The sequence below is a fragment of the Bombus terrestris genome, chromosome 4 (assembly GCF_910591885.1).
Source record: "Bombus terrestris chromosome 4, iyBomTerr1.2, whole genome shotgun sequence".
Lineage (NCBI taxonomy): Eukaryota > Metazoa > Arthropoda > Insecta > Hymenoptera > Apidae > Bombus > Bombus terrestris.
The window spans coordinates 12,400,922-12,424,959 of record NC_063272.1 but is presented as its reverse complement, the minus strand read 5'-3'; the positions used below and the strand labels follow the sequence as shown (position 1 = coordinate 12,424,959).

Sequence of the window (24,038 nt, the reverse complement as noted above, 5' to 3'; positions counted from 1 at the left end):
CTGCTGCTTCTTTTTTTATTTTGCACTCACCTGGCCCGTGCGGTTCAGTGCATTTTACACAGCGATAATTTAGGTTACAGTTTTGTGCAGTGTGGCCTATTCGCTGGCATTTGTAGCACTGCGTGATATCGTTGTTTTTTTTTATTTTTTCCCATGCTATTTTTAGATAGTTGAGTCTGTTTATTTTTAATAGGTTCCCAATATTGCTATCGGGAGAGACTTGAATTATATAGATTGGGAGCAATATGTTGTTCTCCCTTGATTTTCTTGTTGTGAATCGGGTCACTTTGGTGAAGTTAACTTCTTCGATATTCAGGGCTTTTAGATCTTCTAGTATTTCCGCTTCTGTGTAGCTGTTACCTAGACCTTTTAGTAGATACGTATGGGGTTTTTGAGATTTTGGAGTATATGTGAAGTAGGCCGTGTTGGCTGCAGTCAGTATTTTTTTTGCATTTGTGTAGTCATTTATGTTTTGAAGGTAAAGCACGTGCTTACCTGAGTGGATTCTTTTGATGTGGAAATTCTTGATTTTGAGTGAAGTTTCCATGAGTGCTATTGTATCTTTTGGGTCTTGTAATGTTATGTTGATGGGGGGTGGCCTGGCCCCTTTTGCCGATGTGGGGGGGTCTGCCTGTTCTTCAGCGGGGTGGCTGGGTGGCAGGCCTTTATAATTTTGGTTTTTCAGTAATGTTGAATGATGTGGTGTTGTTGTTTTTTTTGGCGGAGCGGCGGGGGAGGTACTTGTCCGGGCGGCATTGTTTTTGTTCGTGGTTATCGGTGATGTGACCAGGGGTGTGGGCTGTCTGGTTGCTTTTTTCCTTAGTAAGTCGTTTTTTTTTTTTAATGTTTCGATGATAGTTTCCTGCGACTGCGGTGCGCAGGGGTCTTGAGCTTGGAGGGCTTCAAATCTGTTTTTTATTGGGATTGCCATTGGTTGGGGGCTTCTTTTTTGTTTCATGTTTTCGTTTTTTTTCGTGACACTCTTCTTGAGAATCGCTTTCTTTTTCTTTTAAATTTTCTTGTCTGATTTCTTTTTTGTTCCTGCTTATCAGGTTTGGAGGCGGATTGAGTTTCCGCGTCTTTTGTGCAGCGGGTCTTATGCTGCTATCTTTAATTATCTGTTGCTTTTCTATCTTCCTTTTGACCCCCTTTTTTGTCGGACTTATGGCGGATTCCGCCTCCTTGGTTTCAATCTCATTCCTTTCCTCTTCTATTTGTATTGTTTGTAGTGTGGGTGATGTTATCACTATTTTTTCACTGCTTAGCACTCTTTTTGCTTTTTTTTTTTTCTCCGCTCTCTCACTGTATACTGTACACTGAATAGCTTGCTGCGCTCACTGTTAGGGCCTACGCCTGGTAGTCCCTTAGGGCCGAGAGGTCCGGCCTGCTCGGAGGATCACGGTCAACTGACTCCGCTGCAGTCCTCCTCAACTACCTGTGTCGAGTGATGGTATTTCCTCTGACGAGTGCCGCCACAGGAGTAAAGTTCGGTGCGGGTGTGTTTCCTGAACGAATAACGCGGATTCCGCTATGCCCATTAGTTATAGCCAACGTTAATGAATGAAGATAGGAGGAAGTGGGTGACATTGTTCCTTGGAAAAACCTGCTTTTTCCGTTAGGTAACTACCCGCTTTCTTCGTAATTTGTAAGAGCGCACAATAAACCTAAGGATTGTTCTAAGGACCATCCATAAACCGAAGACACTTACAGGATTAGAGATTCCTTCAAACTATTAAGATTACGTCGAAAGATTCAGTTTATAGTATATAGTATATGGTAGATCAATAGCTAGTATAAAGTTTCAGACGGCGCACGGGCCATCTTACGCGCCGTAACATAGAGAGTCATAAGAATATACGTAAAATAAAATTAAACATCACAAAAGTAACTTAATTAAAAATGAGTACAATGTATCATGTATAATATAATGAATTCAAATCGTCTAAAAAATATTACAATTTTATAATGATTTTACTATAAAATGTTTTTAAAAAAAAGCTAATACGATTATATAGCATTTTCAAGCATTTACGAACATTGCCGTAATTATTAGGTCTTAGTTAAAGTCAAATTGAGCAAGGGACGGAACATAGAAGTATTTAACACTGAAGCTTTCGAACTAAATTGAAATTCTAAGTCTTTTTAATTTCCATACAGAAATTCATTCTTTTCCTGAATTAAAATTCTAACCGAAATACTAAATAAATGTTAACAATTTAGGTTACAATGAAAATATCACGATTCAATCAAATAAAATTTCAATCATAATATAAAATGTATAAAATTTAAATTAAATTGTAATGTCGAGCGTGTAATGTTCATACTGGTAAAAATGTATGAACATCAAAATAAATTTCCATTATATTTTAACAAATTGTCAATGTTTCAAAACATGACACTTTGTTATAAAAAGTTTAATACCTGCTCTTTGTAGCATATAACCTTTTAAACAATATCATGTCATAAATGAATGCTTTGATACTGGAATAGTTGGTAGAACTTGCTTGGTGTAATTGTAATAGATGAGTCAATCGAACGGAACTTAGCCACACAAAAGATCATCTGTATTAATTATCACGCATGACTGTTACTATTTGTACTTTATTGTACTGCAATACAGTAGTTTCTCAGATAGGAATATCTGAAAATGGTGCATTTTAAAAGATCTTTTCCAAGTAAAATATTAAATAAAATACTTTTTCCTATTTATTAAAACATATAAAATCTTTTTAGAAAACGAAATCTTTTATAAAAAAAAAAATTCTTTTATAAGTACACTCTTATATAAGTAAATTCATACATTGTTAATGCCATAAATTGTAAACCCAGAACTTTTTCTACATAGAATGAATTAATATAAAATAAAATATTAATAACATTTGAAAAAGGATAAGATTCGTTTGTAAAAAGGGTTGCTCCGTTCTACATATTCAAATTAAATACTCATTACCGCTATATAATATTCTGCTTAACAAATATTTTCAAAAGTCATACTTCTTAACTATCTTACGAAAAATACAATATGATACAATATGATACAATATGATACAATATGATACAATCTGATACAATATGATACAATATGTATCGATAACATAGCGTTGTATTAAAAATTTGTTAGTCGTTGTATACATTTAAATATAGGTTCGAGTGATAATGGTTCACACTTGAAAAATCTAGTCGAAGTAGAAATGTTACTAACTGGGCACACATGCTTCCGGTAGAGGAGATTCCGTTGATTGTACAGACAATAACTCAATCGGTGACTCCGTGTCTGATTTTAATGATAGCGACTATATGTCGTCGGTAAGGGCGATGTCTTTCTGCAAGAGGCTGCTGTTGATCGCCCGTGTTCCCATTTTCACCCCTAGATGACGCAGCAAACTCAGCGTCCGATAACCTCCCGATTGTCTGGATGTTCTATAATTCGGTAAACTTGAAATCTTCATCTAAAACAGCATTAAGGCATTTCGATTTCAATTGATTCCAATATTGATTAATTTTCATACAAAAAGCTAAGATATATTGCAAATATACGAAACAAAATATATTGAACTTTCCTATCATTCTTGGAAGTAAATATCAGTCAAATCTAATAAAACAAATACCAAATTAACCAGAACAATAATTGAGAAACGTAGAGGATGACACGTAAACTTGAGAGTTGGATGATAAAATAAAATAGCCGAGTAAAGAGAGAATTTTTGGTACACACGTTTACCCATTCGCAAGTGAAAATAAAATCGTGTCGTCATCGTTCCATTCCAAGCACCTTAAATCGAGTTCTCGACATTTATCTTTGTTGGCTAGCCATCAGAGAGAAAACGCTTTAAGGAAATCCGGTGCACGGGAAATTACGGAAATCGATCATAGACGGTGGGATTGTATTGTAGAATTTGATAGGGAAACTCTGTTTGAATTGTGCATACGTTTAAAAGTACCATATATCGAAATCATAAACAATTTTGCACATATACAATGCAATTTTGAAGATTAAAGCAATGACCTGAATAATATTTTTTTACATATTTCCTAGATACATCTTACTTTTACGTTTACACTTTATAGATAAATATTTTCCTTTTATCAACTGATGATAAAATTTCAATTCAATCCCGCGCTAACGGGATACCCGACCGCCCCTTCCAAGCCAAGGATCTGGCGCAGATACCATCCCTATCTTCCCCCACCACACAGGCACCCCATGACTCTACACCCTCGCCACTTTCGACCTTTCGACGCACACCCCCTTTTCCAACTTATCCCGGACCTGGATCGGGCCAATCGAAACCCCTTACCCCTTACTTCACCGGCGACCCAACCATTGTTAGCTCATTTATCGGCCTGTCTGTTTTATCAAACTGCTCATTCACATTTCACTAATTGTCCTTACTTTCTTTCTTTTATATCGATGATTTTAATGGAGTTTCGTTTAATGAGTTGTTATCTGTTTTTGTTTCTTGCTTCTGGAGAGTCGTGGAAGGGTAGGATAGGGATTTGTTTATTATCTGCTGATAAGAAATGGGAACCATGGAACCGTTTGGAGATTATATTGCATAAGGGCTATCATAATTGAATGATTAATAGTAAAGTATTTCAAATGTAAACATAATAAAAATAGAGAGACAAATAATATATATATATAATGCATATTGACAATATGCACTATTGACAAGAGTGATGTTATAAAGATTATTTTAGATTAGTCTAAGCATTTCAGAGATTTTAATTTAATTACGAAGCATTAATAAAAATACTTATATCACTTTAATTAAAATACAAAATAAAACTATAGTGTAACTAACATAAAAGATGTACATACATATATGAAATCAATGTTTATTATTTGAATATCATTATTCATTAATAAATGTTTCGTATAACTAATTTATTTTTGTAGCTTCTCTGTTTCTGATTGATTTTGGCACATTAATCTAAAAAAAAAGCAATATCCGATAATAAAGAATGAAAAGATTTTCCAAGCATTCACAGGAATTAAGGTTCGCTGCACGTAAAAGTAATTTACGTTTCGATTCACTGACGATTTTGAATAAAAAGAGGAAAGATACGGGCAATACTTAGACTAAAACTAGTAGGTATATTTGGAAAGAATGACTGTAGTTCTATCAGAAGTCATAACAGTCGAACTTGTGATTATCAAGTTTCTGACTCAACCCCTTTATCCGCTGTCCCCTGCTCGCGTTATCCCTTACTGCTAAGTAAGTATCAGCTTTAACGGGAATACCGAGCAAAACCTTATTCTACGAGTTCATCTTGTCTGTGAATGCAACTCACATAAAATAAACAATGATTGTAGCCTGTAGTTTCATCGTCGATGTTATTTAAAGTTGCGTGAGGTAATATCAAATTCCTTTAACACTATTACAGAAATACAATTATGGAAATTGCACTTAAATAGAAATTTCTTTTATTCGATACAATTAAATATCATAACTCATCTATTACGTTAATCCTTAACAAAATAACAGAAACTTCAATGTCAATATTTTCGATATCTTTGCACATTATTTTATGCAGTGTGTGTACTTCTACACTTTTAAAAATTTACTATAAATGTACAATCTATTTATAACTCATCCTAATGGTTTAGTTTAAATTACGTTTGTAGAATACGTCTTACACTTGTCACCAGAGGGCCATCGACATCAACATAGGGCTAACGATGTTAATTGTTTTCTCACTAGTGGTCACATTGAACGTTTGTTTTCAATAAATATAACTTCCAACACAACTTTTCCTATCCCAGTGTCTAAGGTATAGATCTGCTAGGTAAGAGCCTTACTGAGGAGTCCAAACTAGCAGATCTCGGACGAAACACTGCCTCCCTCTTCTCCTTTTCCTTCTAGTCAATGGCATTTAGGAGACGTGAAGACTGATTTTGTAACGGAGGCTGTGAAAAAGGACTGACAACCAACCAGCTGATATTCCCTTGAAACAAAGGGAAAGCGGACACCACCCCTCTGCCACTTTGCGGATGGCGCCAACGCTTTAGGAGAAGGGGACCGCACTCGCTTTAAGTCCAAGTAGTCGTTACACACCGTGTGTATATGGCGCACACACGGTCCGTCCACTACACCCAGCCACACCACTGCGAAGACGTCCACGAGAGAGGGCCCAAGTCCAGCCTTGGATAACAGTGTCCGATATTATGAAGAGGGGGTGGGGTTCCATGGCCAGGGATTTCACCTCCCTCTTCCCCGTCCTTTCACTGTGTCTAAGGCATGAGCCTGCTAGGTAAACCTTACTGATGAGTCCGCTAGCAAGCTCTGGACGAAACACACTTTTTTTTTTCTTCTCAATCTTTTCCATCTTCTTTTATATTTCCATGATAACTGGAGCGTTATTGGCTGCAGATGTCGCTTGCTGGAGGACGCTGTATTTTCTCTTCTTATTTAGATGTCGTGGATGAAAAATCGGATTTCGGAAAAATACGAGGGCGCCGGGATTAGAACCCGGATTCTCAACGTTTGCACTCTAAGGCGCTAACCACTCCGCTGCCGTCCTCCACAACTATTTGTGTCGAGTGATGGCATTTGCGGTGTGGAGTGCCGCCACAAGAATAAAGCTCGGTGTGGGTGTGGTTTCTGAACGAAGAACGCGGATGCGTTGTTCGCCCTTTTCGTTAGGAAAGTGAGGATAACTATCCGCGCTGCCCATTGGCTATAGCCAACGTTAATGAATGAAGATTGGAGGAGGTGGATGACATTGTTCATTGGAAAAACCCGCTTTTTCCGTTAGGTAACTATCCGCTTTCTCCGTAATTTGTAAGAGGGCACAATAAACCTAAGGGTTGTTCTAAGGACCATCCATAAACCGAAAACACTTTCAGGATTAGAGATTCCATCAAGCTATTAAGATTACGTCGAAAGATTCAGTTTATGGTATATAGTATATGATAGATCAATATATAGTATAAAGATTCAGACGACGCACGGACCATTTTATGCGCCGTAACATAGAAATTTTAAGAATATACGTAAAATAAAATTAAACATCGCAAAAGTAACTTAATGAGAAATGATTACAATGTATGATGTATAATATAATGAATTTAAATTGTTTAGTTTGACTTAACTTAGTTAAAGTTTCGCTGAAACTATTTTTCTTCCGTCATTCTTTTCTAACCAAAGACTAGTCTTCTACGATAGAATAAGAAGAATGATCTTCAAAAAATTTAATGAAAATTCGAAAAAATAATTCTTTAAATAGAGAAGTTGTTTCATTAATATTGTCCATTAATATATGAAACTGATACTAATAACTTTATTATTAACTATTATTATATGTGCGGTGATCGTTGGTAAAGGTGCCCACAAGAAATACTCTTGATTTTCAACAATAACGTTTATTAAACTCTTAACAATTAACGAAAAATAACGATTAATCACGATTAATGATTAACAACGATTAACGATTAAGAACGGTTAATGATTAACAACGATCAATAACAAATAACGATTAACACTGCACTATCAAGAGTCGACCACTCGTTTCTCTAATTGTGTTTGCTTCGCTTAACCTTTCGCACCTCGCAGCTCGGTTCAAAACCAAACAGATTCTTTCCTTTGTTGCCACTCGATATCCCCACTACGCGCGCGTTTATTTAAAGTCCGCAACGGTTCGTAGTGAGGAAAGAACTGTAGGGATATCGATGGTACATTAGTCTTGTCGGCCTTACGCTTTGATGGTATAGCGCCTTGTATCGCGAAGCCATTGGAAATTTCCGTGGTGGAGTGCCGCCACATATGTATAAAAGTTATCTTAATAAACCAATTAATTTACTGATTGATAAGAAACTAAGAATTTTTAATAGCATTCCTCTAATGATTGATAGTTTTATAAATTTAGAAGATTCTACTCTTTTATAGGTAAATGAAATGAAGAAACAACTATTTTGCTATTTGACAAATATATTTTACTTGTATTAAATTTATTTCAATTTGCAAGCAATAAAATGTTCAATCATTAAACCTATACCTAGTCAGAAGTTAAACACATGATTATGTATTTTATGGGTAAAAATAATTAATATTTAAATTGTGGATATTTCTGCAAATGACATTTTTACGAGAACGATGAAATGAAATTTAAATAGAGATTCGCTTCACCCCCTAAACGGTATAACAAATGTTTAACTTTGCACAAAGATCCTCAGTTTCTCAATATGTAGAAGCTAAAATAAAAATAAACATATACTTTGTACTTTTATATAAAATTATTTTACAGTAATATAACACATAAATATACAGAAGATAAAGTACACAAAAGATGTTCATTAACTTTTTAATTTTAAATATCTCATCAAACAAGATTCACGTTTTTCTCCCTCAATTTTAAAACATATACGTATACCATCTGTTCTGCGGACGCAGAAACCGTAAAATAAAATCTGTCAAAAGAACGAATCTACTTAACAAGATATTATTGAGAAAAATTACAAAGTAATTGCATCCCAATGCACGTTTCCACGTTGAATCAAGCTTCTTGTTTCCATTTCTGCGCCTCTTTTAGCCGAACATTTTGGTCTGAGTTTGGTTTGCGTGCACGTACCGTGAACATACATCGTGTACGATCTATACCCTCGTTGATACGATGCGTGTTTTGATTAAAGGGAGAAGCCCACAAGGGATTCTCGTTAATCCCTCCTTATCGTACGGAAGAGGCTTTGATACAGGATTGCAAGAACCAGCTCGGATAGCAGCAATTTACTTGCAATGATTAGAACCGCTACGTGTGTAGTTGCTTGAAAAATTCTAACTCTGCGATACACTTACGTTGCATGTGTTACGATCGGCATACTTCAAATCCGATGGACCGATGATGAAGATAAAGATGTGGCGGCCTTGGCGACAATGTATATCGCCGAAGTGCCTAGTGAGTCATCGATATCCCAACGGTCTTTCCACCGAATGTTCTAGAAGCGTGGCCGCGGTCACGTACGCCTACAGCGTAGTGGGGATATTGAGGGGAGACGAAGAAAAAATGAACAGATCCCACCGAAAGTCAAATTGTAAGAGCTTCAGTCTTGGAAAGTCACGGCTGGAGCTCAGAATCAAATCGTAGTCGGTGTAAACTCAGAGTTCAAGATATAAATTCTCTTTTGTATTTTTCTACATTTTATTTTTCTCTTCGTCTGAGCTACCCCTTTCTTATTTTACGCGACAGTCACATGCTTCAAGACAATTACGGACACTTCGACACTGCGACACGAAATCGTCGAAATTCTGTGGCACTTAAAAGAGTTCGTTTTTCGTAGCAGTCATTTCTTTTCGTCTTTCGCTTTACGTAGTTCTATATCTTTGTATAATTAGAAAAAAGCATTCACGTATGTGTATATAAAATATTTTTATCCAAAATACTCGATACTAATATATGGAATTAACTGTGCATTAAATAAATTGCGATATTTAAGAAGCATTTTAGTCGGCCTCATTAATATCGTCTCCTCTGCAAATTTTAAATGAAAGCAACTGTGTGACGAAACAAAAATAGAGGCTTATTCATTACTTGCACGAATTTCCATATTCGAATATAAGACTTGTCTTGGTAAACCTTTATACTGACGATAAACGATCATTATTTATAAACGTCTATTAACTTAAAAAGAAGGAAACTGTTTACATTTTAATCTATTTAATATCCAGGTCATTCGCACGTAAAGAGTATACAGTATACAGTGAAAGGAATACATCGTAATACAAGCCTCTTGAACGACCTAGTAAACGACAAAACATCTGTCATACCAATTACAATCTAATTCCCCATAAACGTCTCCTTCAAACAAGTAATACAGTATAGTTAATTAGAAGCTACAAAAAATACTGGCACACCGTTGTATTTATTTCAGCATTTACATAGTAATTAATAAATAACTGATAATTAATAAACGATAATCAATCAGATTCGAGTATATTAAATTTCGTATCATTCGGTGGTACTTCTCATGTTACTATAAAAATTTGATATCTACTACGAAAATGAACTGTACGAAATCTGATGAAAGAAGACGCTTCGTTTGCAAAAATAATGTCGCTTGCCAATACTTTTTGTAGCCATTCTATTTATACCACAAGAGGTATAGATATACTAAATAGAGTTCTACTTTGTATGAAGGCAGGCGCGAAATCGGAAATCGTGCGTGGAATTACTATTGCGTGAACGCGAGAATAGCGTACGGCTCGCGACTGGTTGCACTCGTGGTTGCAAGTTCGTTCGTTGGATCGATCGATCGATCGTTATCTCGGCTGAGACATCGCGTGCTCGATCCTCTTGTGACTCGCGTACGAGCCAGCCGCGGATTCACTGAAGCGACCGCACGGCTGCGTCGCGGCAGCAGCGTATAAACCAACGCCGCCGTCATGCCGATCTTAAAATAAATCCCGCGGGATCGAATGAATAGGATGCGGGAATGCCAACACGTGGGGTGTGTCACGAATATCATTCGACCGCACGCTCCCGTCCTCGTACCAGGTGCCAGGTATGCGCGAGACAACGCAACGTGCGATCGTCAGTCGGTTGGATTCTCTATGGCGCGTTTCCATTGCGAGCTTGGAATTTTAAGGTGAATCGTAAGATGTATTTCGTCATAACGTCGCCGGCGAGTCATTTTCCGAAGAGAAATTCATTTCTGTTTGTCTTTGGATTTGGATTGGTGAAATTTATCTATGTATTTTTATGACTATGTATTTTTATGCAAATTAATATTTTTGAGAATGTAATTAAAGAAGTAGGATCTTGGTAAAATATTGTTTTACTTGAAAAGGAATATATATACTGTGGATTGTTATACCTAGAGAGCACTATGCTTTAGATATTTTATATATTTTTGCATATTGTGTGCATCTTGCTCAATTTAGCGCTTTGGAATTTAAATTAAACGCGTAAAAAACCGAAATCTAATTATGAGGTCCGATTAAATATCTTATTATTTAAAAGTGCGTTTGTATGGCTACAAAAATTTCATACTATGAAAGTGAAATGTAAAATCTGATGAAAACAAAGCTTCTTTGGAAAATACAAGTATGAGCCAACCATTTTAATAGTAACTGCAATTCTCACTTAGTATATTCAAGTAGTATATACAAGTCAAGACAGATTGACGTGGGTTGAAATAATAAAAATTGGAACAATAACACTTTCATGGTCGAAATAAGAAAGGATACTATTTCCTTGTTGACAAAAGTCCCTTTCTTTCTTATGGTAAACGAATCGATGTTGCCCGCGGATATAAGATTTCTCTGTGATTTCCGCATTTCTCGTTTACTCAGCTCTGGAATATCCTACCGAGGCAAGGAACATTTTAAATTACATGAAAATATCGAACAATTGCAGTCCACAGTGCAATCAGTTGCGTCAATCTGAATATCTCGAATTACAATTGACTCATTATTATTTTGTCCGTTTTCAAGTGCTATGTTATTTATATTATCTATATTTATTATTCCTAGTTTCTGTATACCATCGCTTCAAATTTTTTATTTTCAACAAATAATTTCCGTCAAATATTTCGAATCTATTTGTAAGGTAGAATTTTTCAATTTATACCATCTTATAAATATCAAGCAATTTCCAACGAAAATTGTTCGACATTTTTCTCAATTTCGTTACGCAGCAGGTGTTCCAATAAAATTCAAAGGCCGTTTGTTGTAGCATAGAAAATAATAATTTATTCAGCGTTCAGCGGAAATATAAACGTACAGTGTACTGCAGGGAAACATTTCTCTCGAAATGAACATAAAGTGTCGACTATACTTTAACAGCGAATGACTCTATCTGCGTACAATGAGGCATCGTTGGTACACGCACTTGTTTCATCCGCTACGCTATCACCTTTGTCATCCTCTACACGTTATAAAACAGTAATAAGTTGTTCGTATACGTCTAGAAAAAACGTATTTCAGGAGGTTAATCGGTAAATTCTTCTAAACTTTGATCCGCGATTCTGTTCCCTAAAAAACGAAACTATCTCGGTCTCAAGCGTTTTCGTGCTTCACACACACGAATATACAATAGATTCTATGCGCGTGCTTTCGTACTATTTTCCCCTGAATGTACAATTCACCTCGTGTTTATTTTTTCCTTTTTCCTGTCTTCTTCTTTTATCTTTAAATCCGAACCATATTGTTTCAACCAGCCAGAACAAATTCGCACGATTCTGCTTTAGATTCGCGCCTCATGTTGAGTCAAATGAATGGAACTTACGTTTCTTTGCATTGATTACACTGCTCCCCGAGTAAATATTTCAGACTAATGTAACTCGATCGATACTTTTAGTGTGCACGCAATGGTCGCCTGTATTTTCTATTCTGATAGAATATTGACTTTACTGCAATTGATTATTTTGTATTATTTAGTTAATAACAATTTTCAATACAAAATTCCATCGATTCAAATATCGTGTTATTGCAATGTCTGACTTTCGATGTTTTAACGGCGCACACGAAGATCAGAAAAGGAAAGCACGATAGATTCATTTTTGTCGATTTTCTGATTTTCACTTTCATTTCCGCTTTTTCGACAGCTTTATTCTGCCACTGTTCCATAAAAAACGCAAAATATAGTTTATTACATCTTCTTTAGCGATAATAAACTTGCTTGGAAAAACAAACTGATACCTTAATGCTAAAGAGAATTTTATGGAAATATCGTTCTTTACAATAGAACAATTTGTATGCAATAACTTTCTAAAAATATTCGCAAATATTTTTGGAACTTTATTCGTGAATGATTGACGTTTCCAATTTGTCATTTTCAATTTTTTCTGTTGTTTTTTGCAGATATGTACATTCTATTCATTTAACGATCATACAATAATGACCATTTCATTTGACTGAACATTTTTATCGAACGCTGTCGTTTGCAACATGCACGCAACCTGTATACAAATCTAAAACTCGTGACTCGATAAACGTGGCAAAGTATTCGTAGTAAGAAACGGTACTACTATGCAACATATTATAATCAATTATACAAAAAAAAAAAAAAATCATTATGCGTGCAAAGATAAATCAAAAATAAAATTTATCTCTAAAAATTACAAAATAATAAAACTATTCAAATATTATAAATCTCATTTAATAATATACCGATATCGGTAAACGAATTACGTATAATAAAGTAATGAAAATAAAATAATTAAAATAAAGTAATAAAACGAAGACAATTAAAAATTGATCGACATAAACTTTCCAACTCTATAAAATGTACAATTTCCAATTGATCTTTACTTAATGATAAATCATTAGAAAGCTAGCTCGCGTTAAAAGAAATTGTTAAAAGAAATAAATGTATCGTGGCTTATTGCTTCTTCGAGCTGTGTTTTCAAATGATCGCTACGGTAACATCCTCTTAAATGCGACAAATCTCGTACGACGCGCACTTTCTGTGCTTCACGCTACCTATCTATGTAAATTAAAGTTTATAAAAGATCGCATAACCAACAGGGTAATTGGGTAAATCGCATTGCGTTTTACAGAATCGTTATCGCGTAATAATACTTACATTCATCTTGTACAAGAACATATACATAACATATGTGTCTAGAAATATATGCGCGGTCACTTATCCACTTGCCTTCGAGCTAAATGTAGATGCTGATTGAAAGTAAAAGAAATCGATGTGCACGATAATAGCATAGAAAAATTGCACTGACATGCTTTCGTAATATTCACTAACTTTTGTCAAAATTCTGATAATTATGTATCTAAATAATATTGAAATTGATACTTTGCAATAAAATCTGATTTATCGTTACACTGCTTGAAACTAAAATTGAAACGATTTAATGTTCAATCTACACAATCTACATGTGAATATAAATTTCATGTACATACTACATACACTTGAGGTGTACAACTGTTGATCTTGATATTATTATAATGCATTCCAGAATAAAATATAACATTTATAATTTTCTGATTGTGAGAGAAAGTATTCTAAAGAAAAGTAATAAATTCATACATTTGCATCAATACTTCCATACTTATTCTATTCATTACGTTTTCCTATAACGTGTGATAAAATGATGGATACTTATCAATAATGAAATCATGTACTATTTTACATAAAAACAATGTTACTTTTAACATCGATTTTTTTCTACATCTGACCATCATAAATCAATTTCTACAATTATAATAACATCTCAAACTTTTTACCATTCGAAAATGGCAAATTTTTTATTAATTTCAACTGCTCATGGATACGTTCACACATCGAAAGGGATTTAAATGTGCAACGAGTGAAATCAAAATTCGGTCGAACGAAATATACGGAACGAAGAAAACTCGATAAGAAAATCGATTTCTTCGATATTTCTCCAAAATCTACATCGTGCAGGAACACAAACGGATCGAACCATGCGTATATAATAATACTAAGTCTTATGAAGCATTCCATTTACGTATTTCTATTATATCGACGACACGTTATTTTTCTCGTTATCGTTAATCTTCTCCTACGTCGTATAAAGTAATGCACTCGCACAAACGATAAATTATCATACTTACAATCAACAGTCAACAGAGGAAAAAATAAAACGATTGCATAATCATACCGCGTTAAGTCTCATTTGGCCAATGAATTGCACGCTTAAAAAGAAGTCCGCTATGCATATCACCTTATGTGTGTCAATCCTTTAAAAAGTACTGTCATTTCGATCTGTATACGTTTGTATTCTCCATAATCGTTCCATTCTATTATCCGATCGTATGATTTCCTCGATCAGATTTTCGTCATTTGAGACGTCCAAATAGCTCGAAAAGATAAGCAATTCAAACATCGAGCAACATATTTTGATCGTTTGAGTGAGTTTGAACAAATTTTGATCCATTTGAACGAGTCGATCTCACTCAAAATATATTCCAACGATCAAGTACTTGGCAACTTTCTAAAATCAAGTTGTATTCAGTTTTTATTCCAAACGTTTGAACATCTTGTGTATTTGAACAATTCTACATGCCGTATGTTAGAGGAAAAATATTAATCGCAGAAATGTTAATAGTGCAACGATGATATCATTGCGAGATTCTGATGCAAAAGTGGAAAATCATGGAATATTTCTGGAGCAAGATCCACGTGATTCAATCGTGTATCCGATCTCAGCTGAACTTGACGGAACCGTCCTTTAATTCGATCTGCCACGCGTGTCAGAAACTTTCTGCTATCCCACTACGCCCGACATATTTGAAATCAGCCAAGAACTTTACACGGATTGCTAAAAACCTGGCCTTCCACGACATCGCATTGTCGCGAAATTCTGACACCATCGAAAAGTATACCTATAAATCAATCGAATTTGATTTGTTTTCGTTTGTGTTGTTAAAAGAAGTTTGAAGAGGAAATTTTCAAAGGAAGTTTGATGAAGTAACATTCAAGTTACACTTTGGTGTTAACTGATAATCTGATTTCTATTTATTTAATTCTATTGCTCTATATATGTTCTATATTTTACGTTTTATTTTTATGAAGAAAAAAGTGAATAGAGGATATTCGAAGGCAGATATGAGCATGAAGAAATGAGGAGATCAGCAACAATAAATTATGCGATTTGACATTATTTATGACGATTCGATAAGGAATTATTAGTAGCGTTCAGCATTGATTTTCTATGGGTTAAGAATTAGAATTCTTCACGCAGAAATTCGTTTCATTCGCGTTTTAATTATGAACTTGTTACTCTGATTGTAGATTAATGCTATATTAATAGCAACAGTGATACAGTAATATCTGGATAATTAAACGATTGAAAAGATATCGTATCATGTTAATAATATTTCAAATTGAGAATAATATCTTACAGTACTGATAATATCTTAAAAAATCGTAAAACCGTCTTTTGGTACTTTTTTTATGCAAAATAATCTATGAAGAAAAATATCTACTTTAATAGACCAGGCTTTTCCTGGCTCGTTATTAAGTTTCAAACAACAAAAAAATTATTACATCATAATTCTAAAATAACTTCTATCCAATATACAATTTAAATTATATTTCATACGTAATATAAGCTTTCAAAGATCCTCGAGCAACTCGCAACATATTAAAAGCTTATCCGTCCTTTGTATAATATGTACATATTATGGTATACACATATTTAAGACAACATTTGTCGTAAGATCCTATCTAACAAAAAATTAATTGAAAAAACGCAATTAACAAGTATTATCTGCAAAGTTCATATTTCTACCTCTCATCTTAATTACAAACATTCTTTCGTAAACTATGTATATCCTAATGTAAACGTAAAGTATTATAATCTTCTTCCTTTTTCCATCTTCCTTTTTTTTCTCTTAAGATTTTAATATCTCGTCCACGACATTCGTCCATTGAGAAATAACATTCATTCGGAAGCACCGAAATGAAAGTACTTTTTACGACACTGGATACTAAATATGTGTTAAATTGATCAGCTGAACACGTATACGTAAAACAAACAGCGCAACAAGTATATTATTTCGCCACTACTCTACCACGTAAATTACTTCCACCTTTACGTTATAATTACACAATATATGCAGGATAATGGGGTTATACACGCGCGGTTCCTGCGATACGCTATGTCGCCAAAAAACAACGTTCTCCTAATGCAAGGACGCGCAAGGTAGGTTTGCGACAATAACAGAGCTAAGAGCTGTTTGCCGTTTCGTTAAACACACACGACTAAAAGTCAATTGGAGAACGGAAACTAACCGCGCTAAAAGAGCTCAACGGAAGAACAGATTTCTTACTGTTTATTTTGTGTTTGAAGGAAGTATGATTTAATAAAACATTTCGAGCACAAACCGCGGTCTGACCTTTATGTTGCAAGCTAATGCAAATACAACTAAACGAAACATCTGAAATAGAGTCTTTCACAAATTTCCCATTACTATTTCGGAAACGTAGATCGAGCTAATATTGGTTTTAATCGCTTGCAATACGAAATTCTTTTCATCTATAATTGAGTGAATAAATTGCCGATTGTTACATAGTCGTTGAATATATTTTCGTTCCAGAAACAGTGTTCAAACGTACACTAAACATCTAACGCATTTTGATACTATCCTCATTTTGTATTTACCTTATATCGTATTTATCTTGAATATTTTGTACTATACTCTGAATATAGCGATCGAGAGAAACACGAAGGTAATTAGTAATAGTTCGTAATGTTTTGATTTGGTCTATTGGAAGACTGTCACTGTTGGAGACTATTTATTAGATACATTAATGTAGTGAAATTTAGCTTGGATTAAGATGTAAAGTTAAAATGTTTGTAACAATATCAACTGATAAATGTTTCTTAGAATATCGTTTGACGTTAATGGAATTAGAGTCGATATTGTATTTCATTTTGATTTTGTTGAATTGTAATATGAAGAAATATGGTAAGTCACATGTTATTTGCCTTTAAGAGTGAGCAATTTTCATCATTTGATTCATTAATTTAATATGTGACATCGTAATCCGACGTGTTTTTATTTGCTTTTAAAATTGAATATGTATCTTTGCTAGAGATTTGAACATTCCGAGATATCGATTGTTATAATATTAGCTATACCGTTGGCTTTTTACAGAACCTCAAACTTCAACCACCAAACGGCGTCAATAGCAAGAAATCGATAAAAAAGAATTTATTGTGTTTCTCGCCTGTGATCTTCATATGGGAAATACACAAAATTATATCTTTCTGTTCCAACTTCATTTGACAACATAGATACCGGTAAGATTATCAAAATATGAAGATACGTTCAAATTTTTCATTGAAAAAAACTTCCATTGAAAAGTTCATGTATGCGCGACTTGTGCCAAGAAATGTTTCAGTAGTCTGATATATTTCCTATTTTTCGATATTTATCGATGCCCTTTAATTTCACGATAGTTCGTTTCAAATTATTTCATAATTTCAATAAATCATAACATCGAATAAAATCTCTAATAATGATAAATTGACAAAAGTTGTTTCAGTGTTTTGTTTGCGAGAGAGTGGAATTCCGCGCATGTTCTCGCGAAACAGCGGGAAATCTGTTCTTCAGTTAAAACACGTAAGAAACGGTGTGGAAAAGATTGAATTTAGCTATGACGCTACGAAGCGTCGCGGTGAAATCTCACCGAGATTCGGGAAAACGACGACGACGACATTTAGAAACTACGGTTTTAACTATACAGTACAATAAAATACGAGGCGTGGGGTTTCTGGTTTTGGAACTAAGCGATTAATACCTGAACATTCCTCACATTTCGCTGCGGCTTGTGTCTATAGGAGGAAAAGTTAAGCAGATTATTATTTCGTCGAGTGCGTTTGCAATTTAAAATGAACGTAATTTTGGTATGTAACTTCGATAAATTAACAACTGTCATTCAAACTAAATTAGTTTATTAATTAACAACTGCCATGAAAACTTTCATTACGTTTGTTATAGATATTTGTTATAGAAACTACCTTTTACACTTGAACAAAATTCTAGCGATCATTAATTAGATCGTATTAATTTTTTCATTCATATACAATTTTATACAGATTAGAAAGTTATCGAATAAGTTTAAAGAATATATTAATATTGTCGTAAAAGTAATTTGAAGATCAAATATCGACATCTTAAATACGCAGTACACGATGTTAACATATTTTAATCCGAAAAATAAAGTCCTTTCTCACATTTAACGCACAAAACGCTATTATAATACCAACAAGTTAAAATCGAGGAGATGAAGAAAAAGAAAAGGAAAGGAAATTCAATTCTTGGATTACCAAAAGAGGTAGAAAGAATCTTTCTATATCCCTTCATGAATATTTTATTCCAATTAAATCCTTCACTCACCTGAGCATCAGTTTCTCGTTTCTCCAAAGAAGGCGAGTCAGCGTCCAGCAATTCTCCAAGATGTCCAACGCCACAATCTACTTTCTCGACAAGAATACTACGCTCCAGCGTCAGTCCGTCGCGATTCTTCTTCTTATCCAACAATTTCGTATCCTGACCCGCAGGATTCCCCGCGGTATCATTCTCGTCAGGATCTTCCGTACCGATCACGGTGAAACCACCTTGAAATTTCACCGACTTCTTTCTCTTAACTGTTCCAGGATGCGCACTTGAATCACCGATGGATTTCGGTGACACGTGTATCTGCTTCATCATCTCCACATAATCATCTTCTTTGTTCGGAATACGAGCATCTAATCGACTCGAGTTATCTGTTCCAAACTTTTCTACCATCGCAGCACACTTTCCTTCTTTCCTCGCTGAACCGATCGATCTTTCGAAATCTTGGTCCGTTATTAGCCCACGATAATCATTCTTTTTCATCGTGTCCAACGATTTAGAATTATCCTTTTTCTGCGCTTCGAAGAGCTTAGCCTCGATGGCCCTCGCTTCCAGTCCCCTACAGATGCTGATCACCGATTGGTGTTCAGGCATCGGGTCCTTATCTACTCTATCGTTAGTTTTAGAATCATTGTCGGTCGTCGCCTCGTGTTGAATCTCGTAGTACTTAATGAAGCTCCTAACTCTACCAGGGGTTATCGTTACAGTGTCGCGGGATTGGTCATCACTTACAGCTACGGGTGTTACGGCCCTGTTATTGTCATTATTATTACAATGGGGTTGAGAAATCCTCCTAGCTATGGCACTCTTGTCGCCGCTACTCATACTCTTGCTTAACTCTAGCTGTCGCGCGTACGCGCCACGATTATGCGACTCGTCAGTCTTTGCGCTGCAGCCTACCATCTGCAGACATTCCACGGAGCTTGCTCCTCCTCTTCCTGCTTCGTCGTCAGACACTCTTCTGACAGCATCGCTTTTGGTCGGTTCGACGAGAACTTCGTTCATGTTCCTCGATAATTCCGAGTAATCCTCGTTCGTGGTTCTTTCAACTCTGTTTATTCTATTCACAGTTACAAAGCTGATATCATCTTGAAAATCTTCAGACCTCTCTTGTGATTCGTTACGTTTATTCCGGTCATCTGGAATATAGTTACTCGCCATCAGAGAAGCAGCATACTGCCACTGCTTAACCGTTCTTCCGACTCTGTTTAAGTCTATCTCTCGAGACTCTTCTTTACGATCTGATAAAATCTCGCTGCTCTCTGGCGGTTTCACGGATTCTGTACTATTCGCAGTACTATTTTGGGACCCTTCAGACCCTTTTTGTGATTCGTTACTCTTGTTCCGGTCATCTTGAAACTTCCTCGTCGTCAAAGAGGCAGCATACTGCCACTGTTTAACCGAAGAAGTTGCTGCTTTGAGATTTATCGACTCGTCGCTCGTTCCCTTAGTCTCAACACAAGAATTGCCGTTACAATCTTTCAAACTCTGTGTACGGCTATCTGACATATGTTCGATTCCCATCTTATCGTTCTCCTGTCGAGAAAAAGTTTTAATTCGCGGATGACTTTCAACGGCACTTCTCTTCTCGTCTTTCACCGGTTTCAATTTAATGTTACTAAAATTGGAGAGCAACTCGTTCAATACATCGCACTTCACCTCACCGGTGGTTTTCTTGCTCGTTTCGCCAATTTTCTTGACCGTTGTCGGCTTTGGTAAAATTGTTTCTACCCTTTTCAACGGCTCTTTAGACTCTTGTAAAATTTTCTGGATCTCTGAATCCATTTTTATCGATTCGTTTAACCGGTTCGCCAATTTCTTTCCTTCTTCATCTTTCGAAATCGATACTTCGCACTTCGCTAGTGATTTTGGGTGAACAGCAATGATTTCACAGCTCGTCCATATCTGATCTGTATCCTCAGACAACATATTTACCAGAAAAGAGTTTCGTTGAATATTAACCGGGTTAGTGATACTTTTCCTTTTTTCGAGTGATTCGTTACCTATAAAACTATCTTGTAATTTTTCATTACTTTTGCTAACTGGAATATCCTTCGTCTCCTGTCTCGTGTCACCTTTAGTAATTAAGTCCTTGAAATTTCTCTCGCTCTCACCTAAACAAATATCGCCAGTATCCAAATTATCGTCTTGCACATCAGAATCTTCACTGCTGTCCGCAAAGTCATTCGACGTGAAATCACAACGATTCATTATATTTCGAAGCGATTCGTTTACGAAAATCTTTCTTCTGTACTCCCCCGTGGATTTATCGACTGAATCCGTTTGTAATTGCTGTTTGTCAATTTCCATATCCTCTTCAGCTGACGACACTTTCTCGCTAATATCAGTCTCTGTTCTATTTGATAATAAATGTTTTTTCAAAACGTTATTCTCTACTTTGTCTTTTATTATTTGTTGATCAAAGACTTTTGTCTCGTTTATTGTCGATTGTTCTTCATTAATTTCAGTCCTTAGATACTTGTCTCTACGAATTATCGAATCTTCCTGAGCAAAGTTGACGTTTATCTCATTTCTTCTTAATTCCAATTTCCAATCAAAGTTATTCGAAATCGCATTGGTACCGACAGAAATGATTTCTTCGCGTTTTACATTGTTCTTTTCATTTTGAGAAGCTCCACTCTTCAAATCTTTTTCATCGTGATATTTTTTATTGTCTTCCACGTTATTTGAAGCAGTGCAGTTATTTGAAGCCCGCGCAAAAGCGTTGTCCTCGGGCGCTCTTTCCGAACAATCGTTTGTAACCTCAGCCAACACAGAACAGCATTCCGCTTTCAACTTGATTAAACTCGACTCCGCTTCGTTGACGTTCGCGTCATTTACTTTTTCCTCGGAACAAAGGGACTCGTCTTGCGAATCGTGCTCGATCGAAGAGCCGATCGAATCGTTGGAATTACCACGATCGTCCTGGCCGAAAGATCCCTTGTCGATCGCCCTGATAAAATTCGTGGCATCGTCCAGGGAATACCACCGATCCAAACTGTCCCCTGTTTTCAAAATGGAACTAAAAGGTACATCACCGAACTCGTCATGATCCTCCTGCTGGAAATCTTGTACCTGACCAAAAGCCTTATTCATGTCCGTGCAATCCATATCGTTCGTGACCTCAGTTAATTTCACGGAAGAGAACTCATCTGTCAGGGGATCGATATTTTGCAAACTGTCGCACGTGGTCTCGCCATCGTTGTTCAATTCGTGATCTGAAGTCGATGAGCTAGGTGATTCGATCACGAACCTCACTTTGGTTAACCGAGGTACCGTTGGTACCTCTTCAAAGCTGTCGTAACACATCGGGCCAGCCGATCGTCGGATATTTACCTTGTTACTTCTATCGACGTAATCTTCGAAAATAAAACGACTCGGTACGTCGAAATTCTCGGTCAAACGATCGTTGAATGTAGCGGTCCATGTGTCCAAACATTTCTCGAATGGAAGGTTCGTGGTGGTCACGCGGAAACACAAGTCGTCCTCCTCGTCGTCTAACGATCTCTCGAAAAATTCGCGAAAGGAGTTGCGAAGGGAGTTGCGAAAGGAATCGTGAAAGGAGCTGTTAAAATTCGCGGAAGACTCGTCATTAAAAACGTCTTCACGCTGCATCGTGTTGGACATCACATTTTGAAAATCGTGCAAAGTGAAGAACAGCGGCGGGTACTTGTTCGTCTCCTTCCTAGCGAAAGTCTCGAATACAAACGGACGTTTGTGCGGCGACTTTGTCTCACTGGTTGAACCACAGCTGTCGACTTTCTCGTTTTCATCTTTACTCGCTTTCTCGATCCGTACCGAATCAGCATCCTCGAGGTGCAAGGACGACGGCTGAGAAGTTTCCCCCGTCTCGTTCGAATTTAGACTATTTAGCGTTTCTTCCGCATCGCCTACTGTCTGCGAGTTCGACGTCCTTTCTTCTGCCTGATCTTTGGCGACGTGAGATTTGATCCTTCGGACTGCTCGCGGCGGAGGCGGCGGAGGCGGTGGCGCCAAACGTTTTTTGTCTGGTTTTCTGAGACGAGTCGGTGACGTTCCTTTCGGAGATTTTGCAATTGCCGCGACCTTCGCTTTGCGCTTCTTCCGTCTCGGTGGGACTGGCGGTGTACTGCTGACAGATTCTGTACCTGGAACAACGATTGATCGGGCATTGGTGTGCATGACACTGGCAAATGTCAATGACGCTTGGCTCTATCGTTCCTCACTGACGTGTATGATCACTTGTGTCATAAGTTGAAGCTTTGATTTCGTCGCACAATTTGCCAAACTTATCAAAGTTAAGATCAACTGTTCACTTGCTGTATACTATAGTACAGAGACGACGTGTCAGTTTGGGAATAAAAGAGAGTTTATGGTAATGATTCATGGGATTCGCATTTGCGCATCGTAGAGATTGGTCGAAGCACAATCCGCTGATATTTAGAGAGAAATTTTGGAGTACGGAAACGTGTGGCTAACTGCGGTGTTAGACCGTTCGAGGGATACTAAAGGTGATTCCCTACAAATGACAGAGCATCCTCTACCCCTCTCTCTACCGCGAAGTCAATAACAGTGATTCACTAATGTTGCCAAGTTTAAGTTTCCTATTGAATGAAAGAAGACCCTAATAAGACGACAGACGAAATTCTAAAATCGATCTCAAACCGGGATGTGATAAAGCTAGCCAGGTACTACGTTAGCTTTTGGTAAAAAAAAACTCTTTCATCGTCGATATATCAGTAGATTGATATATCTGTTAATTATTCTAATCCTTTAATAAAATACAGTTTTCTTTTCGGCATTAAATTCTAATTTTTGTTTGTACATAGAAAGCATCGAGTTTAAATGTATACATCAGATGTAGATTCAAAATTAAATTTGCATGACATATATCTTCGTAAGATCTTTTCTATATCGAAACATCCCTTTAATTAAAGCATTCAGAAATTTAAACGGATGAAATTGAACTTCATGTTGTAGATAATCTTCAAAAATTGAATCAAAATGTATTCGATGAACTTCGTGGAATAAACTGAAGAAAGTTGCAAATTATTAAATTTTTATTGATAAAAGACTACTGCCTAATATGAACTTCAGGTTTCCCTTGACAATTAAAGAACAGAACTGACGTGACGGTTCGTATTAAACGCGCACATAGAAAAAAGCAGCAAATAGTGCCGCCTCGAACTCTGAGCAAGGCTTCGTCCGTTAAATGGATAAAAACAATTCGATTAGGTT

The 24,038-nt window shown here is 36.2% G+C and overlaps 2 protein-coding genes across 2 annotated transcripts in view; both read right to left on the bottom strand.

Moving 5' to 3' along the window:
- Positions 1-2,581: 2,581 nt before the first annotated feature.
- On the bottom strand, positions 2,582-22,982 carry LOC105667077. Its single transcript, XM_048405580.1, has 2 exons — positions 18,822-22,982; positions 2,582-3,449 (listed from the first exon to the last, which is right to left on the bottom strand). Exons 1-2 carry the CDS (start codon positions 22,980-22,982, stop codon positions 3,294-3,296), a joined length of 4,317 nt encoding a protein of 1,438 aa, XP_048261537.1. The 3' UTR covers positions 2,582-3,293.
- The window catches only part of LOC100652112, a gene marked incomplete at its 5' end in the record, with an annotated part of 31,986 nt that continues 30,769 nt past the window's right edge, over positions 22,822-24,038 (bottom strand). The window contains one exon of the mRNA XM_012308010.3: positions 22,822-22,948. The remainder of the gene's footprint in view (positions 22,949-24,038) is intronic.

Excerpts from the sequence above, each read along its gene's own strand:
- LOC105667077 (XM_048405580.1), bottom strand. The coding sequence starts at position 22,982 with ATGCACACCAATGCCCGATCAATCGTTGTTCCAGGTACAGAATCTGTC. Across the intron at positions 3,450-18,821 it reads AACGAGAAACTGATGCTCAG|ATGAAGATTTCAAGTTTACC; the intron begins GTGAGTGAAGGA and ends ATGCTGTTTTAG.